Source organism: Staurois parvus, unplaced genomic scaffold (genome assembly GCF_062004578.1).
Source record: "Staurois parvus isolate SC_StPar_1 unplaced genomic scaffold, SC_StPar_1.0 ptg000166l, whole genome shotgun sequence".
Taxonomy (NCBI): Eukaryota; Metazoa; Chordata; class Amphibia; order Anura; family Ranidae; genus Staurois; species Staurois parvus.
In genome coordinates this window covers 4,920,563-4,942,719 of record NW_028317962.1, presented here as the reverse complement: position 1 = coordinate 4,942,719, position 22,157 = coordinate 4,920,563, and the positions used below count along the sequence as shown (strand labels likewise).

General features: G+C 40.8%; 1 protein-coding gene across 1 annotated transcript in view; it reads right to left on the bottom strand.

The window, feature by feature from the left end:
- The window catches only part of COP1 (COP1 E3 ubiquitin ligase), a 266,316-nt gene that overhangs the window by 166,242 nt on the left and 77,917 nt on the right, over window positions 1-22,157 (bottom strand). The window contains exons 7-10 of the mRNA XM_089676332.1: window positions 20,842-20,901; window positions 20,308-20,384; window positions 13,886-13,943; window positions 8,021-8,135 (exon numbers count right to left, since the gene is read on the bottom strand). Of these exons, the coding sequence (XP_089532458.1) occupies window positions 8,021-8,135; window positions 13,886-13,943; window positions 20,308-20,384; window positions 20,842-20,901 (310 nt within the window). The remainder of the gene's footprint in view (window positions 1-8,020; window positions 8,136-13,885; window positions 13,944-20,307; window positions 20,385-20,841; window positions 20,902-22,157) is intronic.

Genomic DNA, 22,157 nt, shown 5'->3' with positions numbered 1-22,157 from the left:
TGAGATTTTTCACCTGCGGTTAAAAAAAGATCATATATGCTCAAGCATGGGGGTTTGGGGTGGCCAGTGAGTAGACGGCCCCTATGCGTCACCATATATTATTTTTCATTTCTGGACAAAAGAAAAAAAAAAAAAAAAAAACACCATTTCATGTGTGCCCACCCCATTAGAGTGGGTGGATGCAGGGCAGTATATTCCATTGGTGGGCATACCACACACTTTTTCTGGCAGAGATCTTTTTTTTTTCCCCATTCAGCCCAAAGGCTACATAAAAAAAAAAAAAAAAACATACATAGCATAATTACCCAACAAAGACCAGCGACGTACTGGTGCATCACTGTACTTTGAACAGCTTCGGGCATCATCCTGCTTTCGTTTTTTTTTTTTTTTTCCTTTTTCTTCTTTAGCCGGCGATTGGCTTTCATGTAAAAGCGATCTTAGTGGCTAATTAGCTGCAGGATTACTTTAACAAGCAGCGGGAGAAGATGCGTTAGAATATGGGCAGTAATTCTAGCACTAGACCTGTGTAAATCTAAAATGGTAGCCTATAAAGGCTTTTAACGCGTCGCCTATGGATGTTACAAATGTATGCAGTTTGTCGACATTAATAAGAAAAATTAATAATAGCGCCTATGGTCAAAATTATATAACTTACTAATAGTGTACCAGCTGCAAAAAATCACCATATATAAAGTGTACCAATAAATAAATAATTTGCGCTAGTAAATGTGTATAAATATATAAATGTATATAAAGAAATCATCAAATCATAAGTCCAGAAAAAAATATATATATGCCAATACCACAAAAAAATATAAAAAAAACTTTTAAGTGCAAAAAACTTTTGTGCAAAAAAAGTGTCTAAATATGAAAAATTTCACCAAAAAACCTTGATAATATAATGGCAGATCATCCATAAATATATCTTCAGAAACGGAAACTCTGCAACACACCGATCCTCATCGATCGAAATAACAGGATGAAAAACTTTATAGTTAATCGAAAATCCACTTCTCCAATAGATAAAGGACCACCTTCAAACGTATCCATGGGGGGAAATGCCAAGCACTCGAGAGAAACAGAAAGACTTCATGGTGCAATATTATAAAAACCAATTCCTTTATTAGGTACTCATTGCACTTACTCAAGAGGTGTCCCAGCCGACACCAGCATCAACAGCATAACAGCAATCACATAAACGAGCCTGGCTACTCAGCACATGCGCAGTAGCTGGCAGCCAAAAACGTAATAACGTCACATCAATCAAGCTCCGCCCTACGCGTTTCGTCATCGACGTCCTCACGGAGCGGATGGTCCTCACGGTACGCCTTACCATTCACAAAGAACACCGCTTCTTGCGCATGCGCACTTGGGACCCGGCTGTCACGCACACTACAGAAGCCGGGAAGACAGCGCGCCGCTGGATAGAGGAACAGGTAAGGTCCCACTGCAGAGCTGAGAGCCCGGCCCGGTATTCTGACACGGCGGCGGTGGAAATACCGGACCAGCTGCTCCATATTCGCTCCATAAGACGCACTGACATTTTCCCCCCTTTTTTGGGGGGAAAAAAGTGCGTCTTATGGAGCGAAAAATACGGTATATAATGTTTGTGGGTTCAAAGTAATTTCCTAGCACAAAATACTGATTTTTTTTTTTTTTATGTGAACAAAAAGTGTCAGAAAAGGCTTGGTCTTCAGGTGGTTAGAAGAGTGAGCGATGTGTGGCATAAATGTCTAATGCTGGGCATGAAATGCCCCCCCCCCCCCACCCACAACATGACCCCTTTTTGGAAAGTAGACACCTCAAACTATTTGCTGAGAGGCATGTTGAGTCAACAGAAGAATTAATTTTTTTTTACCACAAGTCTTTAGAAAATGACAAAAAAAGAAAAAAAAAAAAACTTTTTTTTTTTTTTTTTTTACAAAGTTGTCATTTAAATGATAATTTCTTACACATGCCATGGGTATATGTGGAATTACCCCCCAAAATACATTCTGCTACTTCTCCCAAGTATGGGGATACCACATGAGACTTTTTGGCAGTCTAGCCGCGTGCAGGACCCCAAAATCCAATTATTTTCTCGTTATACTTCCTGACTACCTATCAGTTTCGGAGGCCCTGAAAAGCCAGAATAGTACAAACCCTCTCCCCCCAAATGACTCCTTTTTGGAAAGCAGACACCCCAAGGAATTTGATAAGAAGCATGGTGAGTATTTTGCAGATCTCGTTTGTTGCCACAAGTTTTTGGAAAATGAAAGAAAAACATTTTTTCTCTTCTTTTATTCTTCAAAATCTTGTGAGGAAAAAAAAATTAGGATCTGCAAAATACTCACAATGCATCTTTTTAAAATTCCTTGGGGTGTCTACTTTGCAAAAATGGGTCATTTGGGTGGGGAGTGCTATCCTGGCATTTCAGGGCCTCCGAAACAGTGATAGGTAGTGAGGAAGTGCAATGAGGAAGCTACACACCTTCAGGCTTTCAAAGTGGTTGTAGGATTTCAGGCTCCTGTATGTGGCTAGGCTCTCAAAAAGTCTCAGACATGTGGTACCTCCATACTCGGTAGAAGTAGCAGAATGTATTTCAGGGTGTAATTCCACATATACGCATGGCATGTGTGAACAATATATCATTTAAGTGACAACTTTGTGTAAAAAAAAAAAAAAATTGTCATATTCCAAAAACTTGTGGAAACAAAAAAAAAAAAAAAAAAAAAATCTTCCATGGACTCAACATGACACAAGCCAGATAGCTTAGGGTGTCTACTTTCCAAAAAGAGGTCATTTAGGGATGTTTGTACTGCCCTGGTATTTTAGCACCTCAAGAAATGTGATAGGCAGTCAGAAAGTAAAAGCTGTGTAAATTCCAGCATCTATACCAGTTTGTAGATGCTATAACTTTCACACAAACCAATTAATATGCAGTTATTGGGATTTTTTTTACCAAACACGTAGCAAATCACATTTTGGCCTAAAATTTATAACGAAATATGAGTTTATTGGATATTTTTTATGACAAATGTGTTTATAGCGCTCAAAAAAACACAAAACAGAAAAAACCACCCTGAGGTGATCAAATACCACCAAAAGAAAGCTCTCCGTGTGAAAAAAGGACATAAATTTAATTTATGTACAGTATTGCATGACCACAGTGCTGTATAGCAAAAAATGGCATAAACTGAAGTATCTATATCATAGTTTGTAGACGCTATAACTTTCACAAAAAGCAATCAATATACACATAGTTAAAGCAGTATACATTTTGGCTTAAATTTATAACAAACTTTGAGTTTACTATATATTTTATATAGCAAAGTAAAAAAATATTTTTTTTTACATATTTTTCAGTCTTTTGTTGTTTATAGCGAAAAAAAAATTAAAAACCCAGAGGTGATCAAATACCACCAAAAGAAAACGCTTTGGGTGAAAAAAGGACAAATTTCATTTGGGTACAGCGTTGCATGACCGCACAATTACCAGTTGAAATAGCGCAGAGCCATAACGCAAAAAATGGCCTGGTCAGGAAGTGGGGTAAATCCTCGGGAGAGCAAGTGGTTAAGCCCCATGTGCATGAGCCCTTAATGCAATACAAAAAATAAAGAGTGAGCACGTAAAAGTGTCAAAAATTACATTAGGGCTTGTTCACATTATACAAGGAGACCTGCTTTTTTCCTGCACTGGATCAATACAGGCCACAGCTAGGGAACAGAAAATAGCCATTTCATTAGTGCCCCGTTTGCACTGCAATGTGGCCAGGAGGTTCATTGCAATCAGTTGCAGTAAATTGCAGATTTGCAGCATTTTACAGCAATGCACTTAAAGTAACCACTGCAATGAATATTGAAAATATGTGTTCAATGAAAATACATTAAAAACTTTTCCTTTAAAGTTCTCTGTACAGAGGAGCTGACTTGAGCAGCATGGGTCTCCATTAAATACGAACGTGGGACTATACAACGTGCTGCTGAATCATTAAAGAGGGCAGTGGGGAAACATGAAACGGAATACTGACAATGTGAACAGTGTGCAGAAAGTTTAACAGTAATTGTAAGGAAAACATTATTCATCAAGCCATGATAAATACATTGCTCTGGATTCAGCACACCAGGACAAAAGAGATGAAAGGCATTAAATTTATAGGAAGGTAATAATAAGCTATTTTAGTGTGACATGTCCTATATTTCTCACAGATGTTCAATTTCCCACTATTTTAAAGACTCAATTAATGACATTACAGTAGCAGAAAATCCAGTGAGTGACAACGGTATGAGTTTTAACACTATGTTTAATGACCCAGTTAAAGTGGTTGTATACCTCAGACATGAAATATGAACAAACCATATCCTTCTATAGTGTGGACTTGTGTTCATTAACAGCACTAAGTGGCATTTCTGTCTGCTGCCTTGTTCCTCTGTTATCTGCATGTATCAATTCTGACACCAAGTGGAATAAAGGTGACAGAGGAAGGAGATCCAGCACATAGCCTGTGATTGACAGCTTCCGCTCTGTCCCTTTGTGAAGGGGGAGTGTCCCTTCCTTCCAATCAACTCTTCACTGAGTGTACTGTAACTTCAGCTCCCCACCCTCTGCTTTCTGGATGATCAGACAGCTGTATACATTCTCTACTTTGAACGAATGTAGAGAAGAAAAGACTGCAGATAAACAGGTACAACTTATGTAGGAAGAGTTGTTTCATCTCTGTGTATCACCTGAAGTTGGTCACTTCACTGAGCATATGTAAGGGTTTACAACTACTTTAAACCATTTGATAAATTGTCCTGAACTGTGATGTAACTATAGTGTTTTCCTTTATTTTGAAAAGCGCTACCAAAACGGTTGTTGCTATATACAGTCATGTAAGAACGTAACCATGGGAATTGGTTGTCTTTTTTAAACAGGTTTGAACAGGCAAACTTTAGATTTTGCAGTGCTAAAATTGGGTGTGATGTCCCCTCAAAGGGACAGTTCATTTTAATTTAGTACTGCATTGCTGTTTTTGTGTTTCTGTATTCAAGCACTATTTAATGTGCAGCTTTCCCAATACAGAAGGATCAAACCATTTATTAAGCAAATTATTTGTGTTATACACGAACCACCAAGGTTTATTTAGAGAAGTTTTAGATCTTTATTCAAAAGATTAGGATGATATACTGTACGTGAACAGATGACACATTAAATAAACCATGTGTATTTAATTTTATAATGCAGAAACGAAAATGAATAGGTTGCTTAACCTCTTGCCGACCGCGCATAGCCGAATGACGGCTTCACCGCGGCCGGCCAGTTCTGAGTGGATGTCATATGACGTCCTCCCAGAACGCGCTCTCCTGCGCGCCCCAGGGGGCGCGCACCCGGCGATCTCCGTGATCGCTGTGTCCTACGGACACAGCTGATCATGTGATGTGGTGAAAGGCCGATCCCACCGGCCTTTTACCACGTGATCAGCGGTGTCCAATGACACGCTGATCACAGGGAAATGCAAGTGCCGGTTCTCGGCTGCACTTTCCTCACGCTGTCAGATCGTGAGGAAAGTACTGCCGAGAACCGGCAGTTGTCAGAGCGGGGATCGGCACCGATCATCAGGGCACTGATGATCAGTGCCCTGATGATCGGTGCCCAGCAGTGACACACGCAAGTTCCGCCCAGCAGTGCGCCCACTAGCCCCGCCCACCCGTTCCCAGCAGTGCCCCCACCTGTGCCCAGCAGTGCCCCCACCTGTGCCCAGCAGTGCCCCCACCTGTGCCACTCTGCAGTGCCACCTACCTGTGCCCAGAAGTGCCACCTACATGTGCCCAGAAGTGCCGCCCAGAAGTGCCACCTACATGTGCCCAGAAGTGCCACCCACCTGTGCCCACCCACCTGTGCCCACCAGTGCCACCCACCTGTGCCCACCCACCAGTGCAGCCCACCAGTGCCACCCACCAGTGCAGCCCAGCAGTGCTGCCAGTCAGTGCCACCAGTCAGTGCCCAGGGGTTGTGCCAGTCAGTGCCGCCAGTCAGTGCCCAGAAGTGATGCCAGTCAGTGCCGTCTATCAGTACCCATCATCAGTGTCACCTATCAGTGCCGCCTACCAGTGCTGCATATCCGTGCGGCCTATACGTGACCCCTAATTAGTGCTGTCTATCAGTGCCGCCTATCCGTGCCACCTCATTAGTACTGCCTATCAGTGCCCATCAGTGCCGCCTATCAGTGCCCATCAGTGCCGCCTCATCAACGCAAATCAGTGGAGAAAAAATACCTGTTTGAAAAATTTTATAAAAGAAACAAAAACTTTTTATTTTTTTTTCAAATTTTTTGCACTTTTTTTAATTTATAGCGCAAAAAGTAAAGCGCCCAGTGGCGATTAAATACCACCAAAAGAAAGCTCTATTTGTGAGAAAAAAATGATCAAAATTTCATATGGGTACAATGTTGCATGACCGCGCAATTGTCAAAGTGCGGCAGCGCTGAAAGCTGAAAATTGGCCTGGTAAGGAAGGGGGTATAAGTGCCTGGTAGGCAAGTGGTTAAAAAAGTAAGTACACCCTTAAATTACTACCACTTGAAATCCATGAAAATAGAATCAGGTAGTCTAGATTAGGGGTCAATGATAAGAACCACCTTTAGAAAAAGGTAGGATATGTGTTATTTAAAACCCCTATATAAAAGATATGGGGTTTGCTTTGCTGAGTGGAGGAATCATTATTATATTATTATTATTATACAGTATTTATAAAGCGCCAATAGTTCGCTCAGCGCTGTACATTACAAAGGGGAACAGAACATGTGACAGAACAATACCAATACAATGCAAAACATGAGGGGATTGAGGGCCCTGCTCTTTCGAGCTTACAATCTAGGAGGGAGGGGATGGTGGCACAGGAGGAGATAGCTGTGGGGGATGGGGTGGTAGGAAGAGTGGAGGAGGGAGGCAAGTTAGCAGGGGGTGGGGTAGGCTTCCCTGAAGAGGTGGGTTTTCAGGGTGTGCCTAAAGGAGAGGAGGGTAGGTGATAATCTGATGGGTTGGGGCAGGGAGTTCCAGAGGATGGGTGACACCCTGGAGAAGTCCTGGAGGCGGGCATGGGAGGAGGAGACCAGGGAACTAGAGAGAAGGAGGTCTTGTGAGGAGCGGAGTGTGCGTGCTGGGCGGTACTTTGATATTAGGTCAGTGATGTAGTTCGGGGCAGTGTGGTGGACAGCTTTGTACGTCAGTGTTAGGATTTTGAATTTGATCCGTTGCGCAATCGGAAGCCAGTGGAGGGATTGGCAGAGGGGGGTGGCGGAGACAGAGCGGTTGGAAAGGTGAATGAGTCTGGCAGCCGTATTCAGGATCGACTGAAGCGGGGATAGCCAGCGGCGAGGCAGGCCAGTGAGGAGGGAGTTGCAGTAGTCGAGTCGTGATATGATGAGGGAGTGGATGAGCTGTTTAGTGGTTTCTTACCTTAATCATACCAAGATTAAGAGTGCTAAAGCCCTCAAAAAGAAGGTTGTGGATGACAAGTCTGGCAAGAAATTTAAATAGATTGCCAAATGATTTGAAATTATTCATCACACTGAAAGGAATTAATCTATTTAGGTGGTGTAGATTTTAAAGGATAAATTCACCTTTGGGAACATATTACATATTCCATCCGTTTTTAGGGTAGAACATGTGAAGCCACTGCATCTAGTTACAGAACCAGTAAAAATGAAAGCAGAGCTCACAATGCTGATATAGACATAAATAACGTCATAAAAGACCATCTCTCAAAAGGAATAGAAAAGACAACTGCAATTAAAAACTAAATCCAAAGCATTTGAAAGAAAGACCATGGCACAAACCACATACGAACTTAATTGAATTTTTGTTCTGCCAAAATTAAAGTGATAATCCTGATTTAAGCATCTCATTTGGGAGAGATCGATATGAGAAAAGGGCAAAGGCTTGACTAGCTGCATGAAAAAAAGGTACTTGGCAGGTTGCTTCAAACTATTACAGAACCAAATTTGAAGAAAAAAACAAAATTGCAACCACAAGTTGACAGACTTGGTTCTTTATACATACCTGATACACGGGCCATCCTGGTAGAAAAGTAGCATTGCTCCAAATCTTCAAAATGGGCAGTGAGACGTTTCCGCCGTGATGCCAAAGTGCTGTTGTACCAAGGCTGCTTCTTTGTCTGCAAGGGGAGTACAAAGGAAAAATAAAAATAAATAAAAGCAGGACAGTGCTGATACTATAAAGACAATCTAATGTAATAGCAAGCAAAATTAGGTCCTGTATTGGTTTTAAAAAATGTAGGTAGTACAATGCCAAATAATACTGCACGTTTCAATGGTTGGCAAGGCCTAGCAGTGCAATTCCACAAAAGGTGATAGACCATCAGGGTAAATGGACATTGCATTAGCACAACACAATTAAAGTGGTTCTAAAGGTTAACTTGTTTTCTTTAAACTAACAAACATGTTATACTTACATGCTCTGTACAATGGTTTTGCACAAAGCAAACCCAATCCTCTTCTCGGGTCCCTCGTCGACAATTGTGGCCCCTCTCCCTCGCCAATTTGTGTTGGGGGCACTTGTACGTGCTCGCTCCCGAGCCAGCTCTGTGTGTCTATGGAGACACACAGCGTGGCTTAGTCCCGCCCTTGATCTCCTTAATGGCTCCCGCTGCTGTCTCTCAATCAATGAAAGAAACACCCAACAGAAGCTCCCGTGGACAGCGCTGGATGAAGACTCTGCACAGGTATTAGTTGGAGCTGCACACTGAAGGTTTTTTACCTTCATGCATAGAATGCGCAAAGGAAATAATCTTCACCACTTACAACTACAAAAAAAACCCCACTAACTCCGTTATGCAAATACTGCCTGTTAGGGAGCAATAATTAAAGACGCAACGAGGGAAATTTAAAAGATGCAAAGTGCAGAAGCTTATAACAACCAGCAAATGTTTGTAAGCATGTTCCCCAATTCACTAGAAACCAGTGACAGTGCCTAGCCTTTTGTTTCAGTTGTTTAAAAAGGTGTACAGTTTCATTTCCAAGTTGGTCACATTCAACCACTGCAAACATTAGAGATCCAATGACGGCACGCAAGGTGGTTCTCTCGTTCTGCGAGGACGACATATGACATCATCCCACTCTAACCGCGCATGCGTTCCCCGGGAATGTGCAGCGCGGCGATCGGTGGTGCACTGTGTCCCCGGGACACAGCGGATCACCTTTGACTTTGGCTCTGTCATGTGTCCAATCACAGCTGATCGCATGTATATAAGGAAATGCTGGCATTTCTCTCCTCACGAGCTGTAACGCTGAGAGCTGAAAATTGGCCTGGGCAGGAAGGGGGTGAAAGTGCCCGGTAGGCAAGTGGTTAAACTAGTAATTCACCGCATGATACAGCCAGATGAAGAATATATACTGAAACCCCAAGCACATTGGCTAAAGACACAATAAATAACCTTCTTTGAATAAGAATTGTCTGTAAATGTTTTCCTGTTTAAGGGTTTTGCCTCTCTGGACTGAAGTAGTAATGTTCTATCCCCTTGCTGTACCAGATCACCTCGCCTGTCACTCTTCACTTGCTGGGTTACAAATACTACTAATTCTTAGCCAACAGATTGACTGCTTATTCATTTTTTTTTCTCTCATTTTAATAAGGAGACAGCGAAGCTGCTCCAACTGCAAATAATGACTTCACATACACAGAAAACAAAAGCATGAGGCAGAAGTGTACAGCACAGTGACCTTACATATTTTTGATCAAATCAGTCAGAAGACCACTAAACACAGTCTGTGAATAGTCATAGTCCACAAGTCTCAAAACACTCCACAGGCACAGCAATGATATCAGAGAAGAGACATCCTAATGACAAGAGAAACCTTAGTCAGAAAAACTGAACTGCCTTGCTGGGAGAGATTTCATCAGCATCATTTATGGCCTCCACATCTCAAAAAAAAACTTTGAAATCTCGTTGCTTCACTTGAAGTATCGTAATTTCAAAGCCACAGATCAGTTGGATTTGTACCTCTGATTTCACTGCGGCTTGTGACTTCATTTAACAGAAGTCAATACAAGTTACAATAGAATCAGAAAAATAGTGCAGGAACTTGCACTACTGCAAATTGCACAGATTAAGACAGTGCCATAGAAATACATTCGATTCAACGGCGGGTGCGATTTGCAAATCGCATGTCGCACCTGAAGTTGCACTGGTGTGAACCAGGGCTTAGCAGAATTTTCCTAATATGTGTACACATTAGGGGATGAATTTACTGTGAAAGAAGATGTTTCACTATTTCAAGTTGAACTTACAGGACATGTTCACTTGCGTGAAGAAGCACTTAAGCGTAAAGAAGAAAAAACACCTCTATGATTTTATTTTTTTTTCACCTGTCCCCTCTGTGGGTAATTCTGCTCAAGTTTTGTCCCAGTGACATCACTTAAAGTGGAATTTTACCACTTACTATGGCGGTTTGATAACAGTTAACATTCTTTCACAAAAGAATATACATTCCACATTAATAATTATGCTACCAAAATTAGTGTATGCTGTAAATTGCCTCCAGCATTACTCCTGTTTCTTCTTGCTGGGGGCTGCGATTTTTTGAAGCTCAGAGCAGTCACTTCTTATTGGAATCTCTCCCCCTCTCTTTGGTCACAAAAATATCTCACTTTCTGTAATTAAATATGTATATTTCCAGCCTTGATTATTTGTCTTTGTTCAGATAGAGAAGAAGGCTGACAGGAGCTTTATAGTGCTGAAGTTCACAGGCTGCCCATGAGGGAGAAAGGAGAGAATATCAGGGAGATAAGACACTATCATTTGTAAGTTTCATTCTTTTGTGTGTCCCTGGCAGCAGAGTTTGTCCTGTCACCTCTCATACTTATCTTTTCTCCCTCCCTAATATAGGAGTTCCCTAACACAGGCTGCTTCATTCCTCCTTGTTGTAACTCTTTAGTCTGTAGCAGATTGGCCTCTAGTAGATCTGATTTTAAGCACAATGAGAACTGAGCATGAGCAGAACAGGATTTTACTTTGCTGGATTTTAAATTTTACTTGATTATACAGTATACACACATATTTGAATGTATTACATAGCTATACTTTCAAAAGGGGCCATCCTGATGCGATCTATCAAGACTTAATTTTCTGACCAAACTACCAGTTGAGGGGAGGACAGGAAGAAGGAGCGACACTTTTAACATTTCACAATAGATAACATAAAAACATAAAACCGCTTTTGAAAGTAACAGATTTTAACAGAAGAAAATGTGGCAATTATAATAGCAAAAAAGCATCCTTCACATTAACTTTTGTTTTTTCAGAGAACCTTTCAAATCTGAACTGAAACTACATTTTCAGCTTTGTGAACTGAAGTTTTTACAAAAGACAACAGTGCCACCTGCAGACATTTATAAGAAATGCCATTGATCAAATGCCTGAAAATTTGGAGGAAAGGCAAGGTTAAAGAGTTAAAGGATAAGTTCTCCTTTTGAAAATAAATAAATGCACGTCTTTGCAGATAAAAAGTAAGAGGAAATGACCTACAGGAATTTAGGAGTGCGTAAAGCGAAACTTCACTCTCTCAATCAACAAATGACTATTTTTAATCTTTATGCTGCTAGCATTATTAAATAGTAAGTTATTTCATATTTGCTTTAAACTTTTTTTTTTTTCTAATATTTTTTCAGTTACTTCCTGGTTTCCATACCCAGGAAAATGAAGTCATACATTGCAAGAGTCTTCAAGAGGGAAGGAGGGTTTTTTTTAGCTAAGCACACCCTCTTGCCTCTGTACCTGAACTAAGGGCAGGTGGATTCCAGGAGGTAACTACTGCACAAATCATCTGCCCTTACTCAAGATCGCCATGGCCAGAAATGCTAAGGAGTGTCTTTCAAAGTGATTTCTCAGGAAATCAAGCATGGAAACATGGATAGATGGCTGAGTGGGCTTTGAATATTAAAAATGAATTAAATAGAATTTTTGGTTTGTGGTGCTCAGGTGCAGTGTAGTTCTACTTTAAACAGTTGGGTTTACTGCCACTTACAGGACATCAGGACACTGGCTAACCAGAATTGTTAAGCCAGAGCCTGTATAACTACCTCTAACATTCATGCCTTAGTCTTGGGCAAACAGCGCAAACAGCCAGTAACAGAGGGGTGAAACCCATGTCCTTCAATGAACTACAAGAAAAAGATTTAAGGAAAATCTTACTTTATCATCCATTAAGGGACACAGGAACTTAGGAATTCTTAAACAGTCAGGATATCCAAAAGAAGCCTAATTGAGGGGTGGGCAACAGCCAAAGCTAGATCCTATAGATATAGTGATCATACTACAAAAGAATATCAAAAGAAATGAATGCCTAAAGGCTAAATGAATAAAGGGCCAAACCAAATATGGAGATTTCCACAACCATGGGCAGGGCTCTGAGGATCAGTCTGGTGCTCCAGATCAGGACAGACCAATGCTAAAGGGTAACTGCTTTCTTTAGAAGACATAGACCCCAATAGGTAAAGCCCAACCATCCACTAAAATCCGGAGGAACAGTATATTACCTAAACAAGAGAAAACCAGACCGAGAAATATCGTGGTCAACAAGAAAAAAAAAAAAAAACAAAAACTACTGGGCCAGGTAGCAGAGAAAAAAAAAAAAAGATTCCTAAGAGGAAGTTTGAACAGACATACCAAAGCATTTGGTTAACTGACAGAAAAGCCTAGCATACCGAACCCTGTCTGTGACTTCACAAAAAAGAAGATCCATGATAAGGAAAGTTGTTATTTGATTAGACAACTAATCTCACAAAAGAGAACCATGAATGTGAGTCCTCACAGCACAAAATCTAAATGAAAAAAACTGAACAAAAACCCTTAAGATGAAAGGGAAAAAAAAAAAAAAAAAAAAGACAGTTCTTTTCAACCATTACCTATAGGTGTTTCTGGGGTATGATAACCATACTGCAAACCTGCGTAACCAGTTACCAAATTACTTTAAGAAGCATCCAGCCTGCCCTGGGGAAAGCTGCACATGCTCTGTTTGGTGTGTATTGCTAGAGGTTTTGTTTTTTGTGGGAGAGTGCATGTGATCAGCACAGAGCCAATCAGTGCTGTCCAGACAGAGAGAGTCAGGGGTAATGCACCCTCACAGGACAATCAGGGGAGAATGAATACTCCTTGTACAAGCTTGAACTACTGCTCTGATGGACACTGAAAGAAGTCACAAGACTGCTCTAATTGTTCATGAGAAAAGGACAAAAAAAAAAAGAAAAAAAAAAAGAAGGACACAAGAAATTTAGAGGCAGGGTTATATGAGGTTGACTTCACAATGTGTATTTATCAGTGTCTTCTTACAAGGAGAACAGTGAGAAAATCTTGTTCCACAATCTCCCAAGACTAGCAGTTGAAGGCAGCAGTGCCTTGTAGGTTGCACTAATTGCATTTTGCATGGTACTTCTTAGGTACAATTACATTTCTAGATGTTCCCTATAACATAGAAAATCTTAAATTGTTTAATCACAGATGTGGTGGAGGTTATTGAAATAAAGACTGCCAGATTTGAGTTTAGGAAAATTGTGACACTGATGTACTGTACACACGTCAACTAGAGATTTCTAAAATGCATGTAGTTAAGAAGGTTCCAGATAGCCTTTGGATCGGGGGTGCATAACCCAAGGGCCATGCAAGTCCAGTCTCTCCAATCATGGGGTTATTAGAATTGCACCAGACGTGCTCTACATTTATCATTTATTGAAATGTTATAGCTAAAGTCTTGCTTGATAGTTTATTATGTCTTTCTTTCAATGAAAGTTTCTTTTAGCAGCTAGATTGCTGGTATAGGGTCAGTTTAGGTACAAGGAAGCAAGCAGTGTTTTGCTGTTATAATACTAAAGAAAAAAAAAATAATAGTATTAAAAAAAAAAAAAACTCACCTGAGAGTTTCCACTAAATCCAGGTGGTTGACTGTACTCTGTTGAGTCAATTACACTACTGTCAAACAAAAAAAAATAGAAGCGTTACTTATGCATTCTAAAGATATTACTATTTAGCCTGGCTTTTTGGGTTTAAACTTGATGACCCAAATTAGACAAGGAAAAAGTGGCACAAGCAGGAAAACAGACACGATGATGACAGATACAGTCACAGATTAAATTAAAGACATCTTTCATTAATGGGTTACTGCAACACACTAAGAAAAATAGCTCACCTACGGAATTGAAAAATAAACTCACTTAAAGAGACTCCAGCAAAAGCCATTTAAGTACTGGCAGGGGTGTAGATCAGATTTCCAGCATGCAAAACACTAGGGATGCACTGAAATGTTGGCCACCAAAACATATCGGCATTTTGCAGATAGGAAAAATTTAGCCTATACAGTAGATTGTGTGTACTGCAGATGTGAGGGGGGGGATAATAGCTGAAAAAGGTGAAAAAGGCAGGAGAGGAGCAGTGTATACAGTGACTGGCTGTCACTATAGGTCAGTGACTGTTTTTAAATGCAATTACCGGCTTTTTCTTTTTTTTTTTTCACTATAGCTCACAGAATTAGCTGTCACTCCCCCACATGCTAAAAGAAAAAAAAGTTTCCTTTTAGTTTCTTTCATGAGATAAAAGAAACAAAGATTCCTATACCACTGAGGAAAGTGACAGCTCATAGCGAAAAAAAAAAAAAAGCCGGCAATTGCAATTAAAAATCAGCACTGACACATAGTGATAGCCAGTGAGGGGGCCTCTCTGTATACACTGCTCCTCTCCTGCCCCCTCCTTGCACACACTGCCTCCCACCCCCCTCCCCCCTACAAAGAGGACCTGTCACTCATATGCTATCACATTGGGGACTATTGGTCCCCTATGTGATAGCAATAAAATCACTTGATAGCAAGTAAAAAAAAAAAAAATATATATATATATATATATATATATATATATATATATATATATATATATATATATATATATATATATATATATATATACACACATACATACATATACACATACATACATATTATATATATATATATATATATATATATATATATATATATACATACACACACATATATATACACACACATATAATACACACACATATAATACACACACATATAATACACACACACACACACACACACACGACAGTAGGAGAAAAAAAAAATTGGAGCCTCCACACCCCCACATACGAAGACATTTCGGTTTTCGGCCACATGCATTCTGAATTTTCAGTATCGATTTCGGCACCAGAATTTACATTTTGGTGCACCACTACAAAACACATAACATGTGGAAGAACACAGGACACTTAGGCTGTAATCTAACTGGATTAGTTAACCTAATATTGAGATCAACGATCCATAGATAAAGGTGACCAGGGAAAGAACATGTTATTTAATGAGTTCAAAGTAGAATTCCAGTCAGTCAATCACATATATGATTTACTTTATAAAAGACATAACATTTGTCCAGTTAGGACTCTTTTGTAATAGAACTTATAAACTTAGAGGGTTTTAGAGGTTTCTGACTGCATCACAGTTTGTTTGTCTTTGTAACTCGATGCTCTACTAAAGATTAGTTGTGACTTTAATAAAATCTTAGAGGTAAACGTCTCAGCATCTCCCAAAAAAAAAAAAAAGAAAAAAAAAAGGTTAAAATACATTGGAGTTAAGTGACAACAATGTTAAACTACTCCATAAAGGATTAAAATGTTAAACTAGGAAGCCCTAGAGGGTAAAAGGTTTGAAGTAAAAACCCTGACAATCCCTGTAGTGCCTGACACGCTTCCCCCTGCACACTGACCACAGGGGGTTGCTCACATGGTACTGAAGCCATTCACAATAAGCGTTGTCTTTTTTTAAATTTATTTTTTTTTAACATTCTCCGATTGGACATGGTAGAGTTTATGATGCTACCACCCCTATTCATCTTGTCCAGTCAATGACAAAAAAAAAAATTTTGAATTACCAGTAAACTCATCAACTTTGAGAGCAGTACAGGAAACACAGGACTGGTTTTCTTAGACCATGGCTTATATGCAACTACCTTCATGTAACTGGACACTGGCAAAAAATATATACTAGGTCTGCCCCCAGAAAACACCATTTGCAGGTGTGAATGCACCCTGCCTGCGAATAGGTATCTGTGAATAGGCAGCCCCATTGAAAGCAACATGTAATTACTCGTGCAGCGATCACATGTGAGTGATCGGCCCTGGACACAGACTGCCTGCCTGTCCACTCAAGGGATGTGGATGGCCCAGAGAGCTGGAATGTGAGTCTCCATCCAGGAGAGTAACAGACTTGTTTCTCTTAGGGCAGCCCAACTTCTGGTGTCCTTCTGATGGTTTATGTAGGCCACTGCTGTGGCATTGTCTGACTGTACCCTGACTAGGTAACCTTGCAGAAGGCAGGTCCAGTGTTGAAGAGTAGAGACAAATCTGATGGCTCTCAGTTTCAGGAGGTTGCTGGGCAGTTACAACTGTGGGGACCAGAACCCTGAACAGTCAGGAAGCTGTAAACTCTGCCCCAGCCTGTAAGGCTGTCACCTGTTTTCAGGATGTGTGAACAAAAGACTTTCCCAAGTCTAGGGCAGGTCTGGAGACCCACCAAGTCAGGAATAGCTTTGTCTGGCTGGACAGAAACATTATGTGATCCAAGGACTGAATTTGTTGGTTCAGTGTCATGAGCATTTTGGACTGAAGAGGTCTGAAGTGAAACTGGGCAAAAAGAACTGTCTCGAAGGAGGCTACTATCAGGCCCTTATTGCAGAAGTGAACGGAGGGTCCTCATGTGGGACCATAAAGGAGAAGTACAGCCAAAGGAGGGGGGCAGAACTCTCACCCTTAGAGCCGGCAGGGACAGATGCACCATCAGACAGACGCTGCATCCACATAGGCAAGTATGATTTAAAACAAAGAAAAAAAAAATCCCATACTACTCATTTAAGGAAGTAGCCTTCTCTTGGGGATGGAAAATTCTAGCTTGAGATGTGTGGGAGATTAGACCCAAGTACTCCAGATGGTGTGAGGGCTAGACTTTGGAAATTTGATTGTCCAAACCTTTGGCTGTGTAAACTGAATCTTCCTATGGATGTTGGCAGACAAAAGGTATGCCCGAGTTGTTCCTCAGCAGGAGATCATGCAAGTAATATGTGACATGAATGCCCTGGATTTGTAAAAAAGCCAGAAGCAGGGCAAGCATTTTTGTAAAAACACTCAGGGTGCAGAGGAGAACCCGAATGGCAGTGCTATAAAAATTGGAAAAGTGTTGTCCCTCACAGTCAAATGCAGAAAGTGCTGATGTGAAGGAAAGATGGAGATGTTTAGATAAGCATCTAGCATGTCTACTGATTCCAGAAACTGCTTTTTCTGTAAAGAAGTAATCACCGATCTCACTGAATCCATCCAGAATTTTAGTACACAAAAGAAACCTGTTTAGAGATTTTAGGTCCAGTACTGGGCGGATGCCCACGTTTGGTTTTGGAACTTTGAACAGGCATTATTATGGTCTGGCAGAAGGTGAAGCCAGCAGACTGGATGGCTAAAGAAGTGAAGGGGGCATAGATAGAAACAATTTTGTACCCCTTTGAAATGATACACAGGACCCAGAGGTTGGGGAGTCCCAGATCCAGACTGGAACAAACACCATTAGATGCCCCCAACACTCCTGAGAGTGGGGGCACCTGTTCTTTGTTAGGAAGGCTTCTAGGCAGACTTGGTAGTCCATGAATAAAGAGAGCGCACTGGCCTAGCACATTATCTCAAATAACAATTTATTACATTTAATAAATTCGGGATAATGCGCTAGGCCAGTGCGCTCGTTTTATTCCTTTTGCATAGCTTCTGGACATCCCCTGTTGTTCACGAGAGCTGCAAGGCTATGCCTACTCACTTGAACCTCCTATATGTCCACATCTCACTGACAATTCCCATTTCCAGCTTTGCACACTTATGTGCAGGAGTTTTTGCCATTATTTCACCTGTGGTAGTCCAGGGCTTGCAAGAAAAGTTGAAAAGTCTTGATTTGGAAGTAGATGCCTGGGAAAAATGAAAATAATTTGTTCCTCTGAGTAGAAGTAGTAGTTGTAAGAATGAGACTTAGGCTTCTTCTTGTGGGATAAAAGCACCTCTACCCCCAGTGACTTCTTTGATTAAAAATATGGAACCTGATGTCATATTCCCTCTGCATTTTAAATCAGTGCGATCGGAAGCATCGTTACATGTGTGTTTCTTGTGATTCTATTTTTAATAAAGACAGATTTTACACTACATTGAGTTCTATATTTTTTATCAAGCTATATGAATGAGATATTCTGATTTAAAAAAAAAAAAAAAAAGATGAAAAGCCGAAGTACATTTTTTGCACTGTGAATACATCTCTACAGATAAAGGATTTATAAAGATCAGTGGATAAGATTAGAGAATATTTGATGATTCATATGCTCTTAAGACCTTCTTGAGATATAGAGGTGAGAAGAAGTGATACTGTAATGGGGAATTGCTGTGTACAGTATATCTTTGTATAATCAAAGCGATGGACGAAAGGGTCCTACAAAAATAAAAAAATAAAAACTTTTGGATAAAAGAAGAGTTTTTATTATTGATGCACAATTTGGACTGTGACACATACATGTGTTTTTATGTTACAATGTTTTGGTAGTTTCAATTATGTGTATCGTACACCATATTTATCTATACTTGTGATTATGAGCACTTGACACGCTGGAGAAATAGCAGCACTTATTTTTGTATATACTGAATAAGGAAACAGAATGAGCAAAAAGATCAGAAGTGTATATCCTCTAAGGGTTGAACCTGTCCTCAAAGTGTACAATCAATCTGTGTGTATGGGTAAAGTCCTTTTTGACTTCTTGTTCATAGGGACTTGCTGATGCAGGTCATAGACGTATTAAGCTGCAGTTTGTACCTAATAAAACACAGAAGGGAGAAAATCCTCTGCAGCCTCCGCTACAAAATCAAGGCCCTCAATATCTTCCTGCAGAACAACCTTAAAGAAAGGAGATTCTGAATCTTGAACAGGATTAGGGGGACTGGAAGACCTGCAGCATTCTTGAAGGTTCTAGAAGTGCTTCGAGTTTTACAAAGAATTTAGACCTGGCAGAGAACTGTGCTTTTGCCAGACAGGCAATATGTGTGCTTGAGAAATAGCCACAGTCCGACAAAGACAGTGGTGTCATAATAGGCTATTGCTCTGGGACAAAAGAACAGCTACAGTCATGACCAAAAATATTGGCACCACTTCACGCAAAAAATTGTTGCAATTACATGTTTAGGCATTCTCGTGTTTATTTCCTTTGTTTGTATTGGTATGACACAAAAAAGTGGAGAAACAAAAAGCCAAATCTGACACATTCCACGCAAAAAAAAAAAAAAAAAAGTGGACCAATACCTTTGGCCATGACTATCACCCTGAGCGGTTGTTAAGAGTATCCTGTAGGGCATCTGTAGAACACAAATTATTTGGCCCTTTTGTCCCAGCAACTTTCCAGCTGTGTTCCACCCTTGATAAGGGAGGGGATCCAGTGAGGAACTCATCGTTATGTGTGAAATGGATGGGGTTGTGCAAGTCTTGATATAGGAGCTGCTATAATCCAGGCTCTGACCATGTTTCTGTGGCTATGTCTCTTTAGAAGATGGCAGGAGTGCAGGAACATGTGGATTGCATTCTCATTGCATAGGGAGGGTGGGAAAATGTCATCGAGGAGTTGTGGTGAGGCACCGCAAGAGATTAGAAAAAATAACAAGGGTTACCCAACACCCAAAACACGCAAATCCTCTGCCTCAACACATTAAGAAAATTCAAGAACTTGTGTAAACATACAGGGAAATCCTGTTTTACCTTATCCATTATGCTGGACCTAGGGAGGTTCAGGCTTTGCCCGTCACTGCGGCTATACCCCTGAAGGGGTCTTCAGGGTCTGGGTACCGTAGAAATGAACCACAAAAATGGACAGCCTTACATGGGCACTGAAACCCATAAACCATGAAAGGACTTGTCTGTTTATGCAGCTTAAACCACCAAGCGCTGCATGCAGGCATCCCATGTAAGGGTATGGGGCGCATCCTAATATGACCGATGTGCAGGTGAGCAGCTCTGATGCCAGGGCTTCAAACCAGCTTGCCTGTCAAATTAGTCCGCGCAGTGAGTTTGTGCAGCTGCTACATCCCCATATGCTTACATGGGCTGCCTGCACGCAGCACCTGGAGGCTCATCCACGGTTTGTGGGCCTTGATGCCCCTGTGAATGAGGCCTTATCGGAAGAGTGAAACCATTTAATAACGATATAATTATATTTCCAGAGGTGCAGCCAGTCAAAATTCTGGTGTTAATATTCTCACCTGTGGGATGGGGAGGGGGCCTCAAACTGGGGAACAGTGCTATCTTCACTGCGTGGAGAGTATAAACCACTCATCTCCTGCAAAAAAAAAAAACCAAAAAACAAAAATTAAATGAAATAGTAGTTATATACTTTACAACAGCAAAAGTGTGACACTGATGTAGCAGCTTATTGATCAAAGCTGATCTTCAGGCTCCAACAAAACCCACGGCCTTCCTGGCATATGCCCAAGCCAGTATTGTAATTGCCAGACTTCTGGTGACTGCTTAAGCAACGACAGTTCTCTTATTTATATCATAATAGGGGCCTTTTAAAGCAAATATAAACACAAAATATAAATAGTGCAGGCGAGCAAAATTGCAAAGGAGAAAGCGCGAGAGGATTCAAAAGAGGAGGTAAAACAGAGGAAAAAATTAAAAAAATAAATAAATGTGAATGATCCAAATCTAAAGCCACCTGACTTTACAGATGGATGTTAGCAGACAGACTGCCAAAAGCATCCAGCTGCAGACAAAAATTTGATCAAGTCTCTCACCTCTACACGCTTTATGTCTTCCTCCACCACACTCAGTTCTTTCTGGATCTGCTCCAGTTGCTAGAAGGTCAAAAACAGAGGACAACACATGAAAAACGCTTTATAGCCTCACTTATCTATAAATTTACAGTGAACATAAAAAGGAAGAGCTTGTATGACACACAGCGAGAAAGAGAGCGGCATTTCGTTTACAGCAAATCATCAATAATAACCGGAAACTGCCACTTGACACAAGGAAATATAGAATCGGGTTATTGAGCACAGAGCATTTGGCGTCCTTATTAACCATGCTAGTGCGATCCACATATAATAGGATTTTTATACTCCTCGCAAAGTTTTTTTTTTTTTTCTTTTTTTTCTTCTCACCGAGAGACACAGAAAGACATCAACTGTCTGGTTATACTGCTGCCTACAGGAAGACTTAAAGTGACACTAAAGGCTTAAAATTTAAATAAAAAAAAAACACAAGTCATACTTACCTGCTGTGTGCAGTGGTTTTGCACAGTGCAGCCTGAATCCTCCTCTTCTCGGGTCTTCCAGCAGCTTGCTATGGGGACAACTGAGCAAGCACGTTCCCAAGCCATTGCTCCACATGTCTATTCACACACGGAGTAGCAGCTTGGCCCCCCCCCCTTCTCATTGGCACACTGGCTGTGAATGACAGCAGCAGGCTGTCTCATCCACTGAGGAGAGGGAGTCCTGGGATAGCAGAGACTCCAGTGCACATTGCTGGATCGAGAGGGGGCTTAGGTGAGTATTGGGGGGGCTGCTGCACAGAAAAGGATTTTTTTACTTTCATGCACAGAGTGCATAAAGATAACAAACCTTGAGCCTTTACAACCACTTGAATACTAACAAATTATGTAGGCCAGAACAGAATAATACCTCCTCTTCACAAAATTCTTATATTTGTCACTCATTTAGGAGCACTAAGTCATCTATCGGGACGTACAACTGAGGGGTGGACAAACAGCAACAACCAGTGACAAACCCAAAAAAAATAATAAAATAGGGACCTTCTATCAACCCAAGAGACACCTGAAGGAAAAAACACCCAAATCAGACATTAGATGAGCCCCTGATAGGGGAAATGCTGGTAAATCTGAATCCACCCTAGTAGGAACAGGTGCCAGGCAAAGAACATAGGACAGATGTCCTTAGGAAAACCAGCAGAGAAACAAAATCTTGCAAAGCTTAGGCTTACCAGGGAAGAACCCTGAATCTGACTAGAACAACCTTCAAACGTTGTAAAAAGTGGCTCATGAGTACATCTAGAAAACCCAGGATTTGATCCTGCAAAATTAGCATGACTAAAA